Source organism: Anarrhichthys ocellatus, unplaced genomic scaffold, assembly GCF_004355925.1.
Source record: "Anarrhichthys ocellatus isolate YVR2014 unplaced genomic scaffold, GSC_Weel_1.0 scaffold159, whole genome shotgun sequence".
Classification (NCBI taxonomy): Eukaryota; Metazoa; Chordata; class Actinopteri; order Perciformes; family Anarhichadidae; genus Anarrhichthys; species Anarrhichthys ocellatus.
Window position 1 is genome coordinate 126,891 of NW_022280189.1, and position 4,519 is coordinate 131,409.

General features: G+C 47.3%; 1 protein-coding gene across 1 annotated transcript in view; it reads left to right on the forward strand.

Annotated features, from left to right (window-relative positions):
* The first annotated feature begins 205 nt into the window (after positions 1–205).
* The window catches only part of LOC116400283 (mucin-17-like), a 15,726-nt gene continuing 11,412 nt past the window's right edge, over positions 206–4,519 (forward strand). Inside the window, exons 1-3 of the mRNA XM_031878057.1 lie at positions 206–313; positions 630–2,146; positions 3,982–3,984. Coding sequence (XP_031733917.1) covers positions 1,531–2,146; positions 3,982–3,984 — 619 coding nt within the window. The 5' untranslated portion in view covers positions 206–313; positions 630–1,530. The remainder of the gene's footprint in view (positions 314–629; positions 2,147–3,981; positions 3,985–4,519) is intronic.

Below are 4,519 nucleotides of genomic sequence, written 5' to 3' on the forward strand. Positions count from 1 at the left end.
GTGTGTGTGTGTGTGTGTGTGTGTGTGTGTGTGTGTGTGTGTGTGTGGGTGGGTGTGTGTGTGTGTGTGTGTGTGTGTGTGTGTGTGTGTGTGTGTGTGTGTGTGTGTGTGTGTGTGTGTGTGTGTGTGGATGGATGGATGGATGGATGGATGGATGGATGGATGGATGGATGGGGGTGTGTGTGTGTGTATCCAGGGCAGATTAAGGTGATTAATGAAGCTATTTTTGGTCTGGAGAAGCAGGTACCTGCTGAAGAAGAAGAGGACTACATCTCCCATCACCCACCTCAGTATGACGTCATCTTTCAGCCAGGTGTGTGTGTGTGATGATAAACATTAAAATACCTTTTAGTAGTTTAACTAAACACAGTGAACAGGCAGCAGAGTACATTTAATCTAGTACTCAAGTACATATTTGTGGTACTTGTACTTTCTACTTCTCCTCCACTGCATCTCAGAGGTACATATAGTATATATAATATATAATATTCATCCAGAAACATCAGATATACATATTATTTTATTTATTTGTATTTTTTTAAAGATTTTTAGGTCTTTTCATTTAAATATTTATTGTTGTTTATGTTTATTATCTCATGTGTAACCAAACCGGTAACTTTGGTTTCCAGGTAAACTCATAGGAGCAAATACTCAGAGTACTAGTACACGGTGACAGAGGATCGTTGGACGTTTCTGTGTTTCAGAGGATCAAAGGTTTGCTTCCGTGAGTCTGTTAACAGAATAAAGCGACGCGAGGTAAATACCTGTCTCACATCTCACTGACCATCTGCAGTCCTGGATAATCCCTGAGAGCAGATTAGAGACGCTGCAGCACAACGACAACACTTCAGAGGAAACATCGGACTCTTCGAGGTCCAGAACCACAATAATTTTGGTTCTAGAGGATTTTATTGTGAAGGAACAAGAAGAAGTTTACGACACGTTTTAATTTGCTGACTGAAAAAAAACTTTTTGGATGTTTTGAAGCCGTTATGAAGACTTTGACATCAGATCCGAAGACTCCTTTATTGTGAAATCTTTTAAGCTTTTTATTGTGGAGATTGAAACAATATCCGTGCCTTTTATTGTGAAGGCTTCAAATACTTGGGCTTTTATTTGTTTTACCTATTTTCTTTATGCTTTTTAAAAACGGATGGTACAAGTTTGTTGTTTTATTTTGAAGGACTCCTGAGCTGAGGACTTACTTTTTTGTGCATGTGGTTTTATTGTGAAAAATCACCTTTTATTTTGAAGCTGTGTACGATTGTGTAGTTGATTAAGGACTTACTTGTTACGGATTCAAACATTTGGGGGATTTGTTTTGTACTGAATGCTGTTGGGACTTTTATTGTGAAGCTGACTAGAAATGTAGGCAACACACCACATAATGAAGGATTCAAAGTTCTCTGGGGCTTTTATTATGAAGGGTTTGAAGTTCTCTGGGGCTTTTATTGTGAAAAGATTGTCGCCAGGTGATCTGTCCTGAGAGGCGGAGTGGCCGGACATCAAACAGCCAATGAGCTGTCAGAGATGATTTCGTACGTGGAGTGTCTGGGCGGTGAGGGGGCGGGGCCTAACGTGGGGTCGCGCTGTTGGACCGGTGGCCCCGACGAAGAGCAAGACGAGCTGCTTCCGCGCAAGATGGCCACCCTGCAGCCAAAGACGGAGGGCAGCCTGCGGCGCCGCCTCCTCAGCGCCAAAATCCAACAGCACCACGACGCCATCTTGGGAATGAATGCGGGCGGCAGGCCTGCGACGCCCACAGGTGACTGGAAGCCCCTCCCACCTCACCTCCAGTATCCAGGCAACAGCCCTTGGTTCCGCCGCCAGCACCTCCCACCGCGACCCGGCGTCCACCCTTCTCTCGCCCCAGAGGATCATGGGAAACCGCGGTCCACCTACCCGGTCCTGACCCAGCGGGGCCGGACAGGTTCCTGCCCCCCCACCCCGGAGCCCCGCCCCGGCTACACCCTGCCAGCCCTCCCTCCTCTCGGGTCCCCGCCCCACTTCAGAGAACCAGAGGTGCCGCCGCAGTACCGCTACCGACCCAGCAGGAGGCGCCGGACCGGCTTCTTCTGCTTCGGGTCCCAACCAGGGAGGAGCTTCGGACTGGAGGCCACACAAGCCACGCCCCTTCTACATCGAGGTACTGCTAGGAGTCCTAGGTAGTAGTACTGTCCTCATGTAGTACTACTGCTTCTAGAACTACTTATACAACAAGTACTTGTACCTCTGTTTAGTCTCGTTGGACCTGAATGGTCCCAGCTAGTCTGATTTGGTCCTGAATAGTCCCAGCTCGTCTGGTTTGGTGCTTAATGGTCCCAACTAGTCGGGTTTGGTCCTAAATAGTCCCAACTAGTCTGGTTTGGTCCTAAATAGTCCCAACTAGTCTGGTTTGGTCCTAAATGGTTCCAACTAGTCTGGTTTGGTCCTGAATGATCCCAGCTAGTCTGGTTTGGTCCTGAATGGTCCCAGCTCGTCTGGTTTGGTCCTGAATGGTTATCCGTGTCTTCCTGTCTGATCAATAATTCATCACAGTCAGACATTATTCTCTGATAACATGCAGAAAAAATCTCACTGAAGACAAACCAAAACAACCCCACGTTCCTTAAATTAACTCCTCTGTGTATAATCTGTGTGTATGTGAGGGATTAACTGCAACTACATATGCTACGCTATTGGCTAATTCCTGTAGCAGATGACCAGGCTTTAACATGCAACAGCTGCGACCTGTTAGCTTCACCTGTTAGCCTCACACATTATCTTTACCTGTTTGCCTCACATGTTAGCTTCAGCTGTTGGCTGTAGCTTGGTCTGCCTGGTTGTGTTTGATCAGGTGTCATGAAGGTGAAGCCCCGCCCCTCCCGTCCTCTGATTGGACAGCGTGTTGAGCCTGTGTTCTATATATAAACAGAGTGACAGCGTGGCCTACTTCCTGTCCAATTAATTAAACTAATTAAAGCAGTGACGGACAGACAGACAGAAGTAATGAGCTGCTCCACTGGCCCACATAGTTGGCCCATTTCAGACTGGAACCGTCCCAGTTCGTGAAGATGCAGCTCTCTGATTGACTGTCAGGCGTCCTCACCACCACCAAGGTGTGTTAAACTGTAGGTATCACAGGTAACTGACTCAAGTACCATTTAAACCTCCTCAAGGACCATTTAAGGGTCCTCAAGGACCTCTGGCACCTTATCAAGGACCTAAAGAACCAACTCAAAAACATAAGGGTGCTCTTTAAAATCTCAAGGATCCATGAGACCACTTCAGTCCCTCTTCAATGACCTCTATGTCCCCTTTTAATGACCCAGCGAGATCCTCAAGGACTCCAGGACCCTCTTCATTCTCAGTTCTCAGTCATCCTGGTCTTAAAATGTCTTCACTTTGATGACATGTCCTCTCTGTTGGGTCCTCATAAAGACAGAAATATGAGAACTCAGAGAATAAAGGACGAGCCTCCACACACACATACACACACACACTCTTCCTTCATCTATAAAGCATTGTGTGTGTGTGTGTGTGTGTGTTAATGCAGTATTTGTGCGTAACCTTCATCACCTGGTGACACACATGAAGGACACACACGTGTGCTGGCTTCCTGCCAGAGTGTGTGTGTGTGTGTGTGTGTGTGTGTGAGAGGTAGAGAGACTAGAGAGAGAGGAGTGGGAGGAGAGCGGCATTGCAGTGAGTCAAGCTGCATTATTGCTGCTGCTGCCTGTCTGTCTGCTGCAGCCTCAGGAGTGTGTGTTTGTGTGTGTGTGTGTGTGTGTGTGTGTGTGTCTGTGTGTGTGTGGCGTCGTCATGGTTCTGATCGGAGCCGCGATCAAATCAGTCTTCAAATACCTCAACAGGACCAGAGGTGAGTGTTTCTCTGCATGATGAACTGGTTAAGTGATGTTGTACTGGGAGAGATGGTTCTGTAGGACGCAGCTCTCTGATTGGCCGTCAGGTGTCTTCACCACCTCAAGGTGTGTTCAACAGCAGGTAACCACAGCAACAACGTAGGTAACGGACTCCAGGACGCATTGAGCTTCTTTGAAGACCTCTGGTACTCGTCAAGGACCATATGAGTCTTCTCAAGGACCAGTAGCACCTTCCCCGGAACCTCTGGTATATTTTCAAGGACCCCTGGACACCCTTCAAGGACTGTTTCAGTCTCCTCAAGGACCTCTTGTAGTCTCAGCCTTGGAACCTGTTCAAAGAGTCCAGGGATCTCCTCAAACATCCCAAAAACTTTCCAAGGACCCGAGGAACCCCTAAGTCCTGGGTCCTTGGAAACTTCCAGGACTATTTGAGCCTCCGTACAGACCTCTGGTACTTCTCAAGGAATCATGAATCCCTTAAAGTACCCTGTTGAGCTCATCAAGGACCATCTGAGTCTCCTCAAGTAACTCTGGTACCTGGACCTGTAGAACCACCTCAAAGACTGAAGGAGGCTTTGATGACTTGTGTCGTGTTTGATGACTTGTGTTGTGTTTGATGACTCGTGTTGTGTTTGATGACTCGTGTCGTGTTTGAT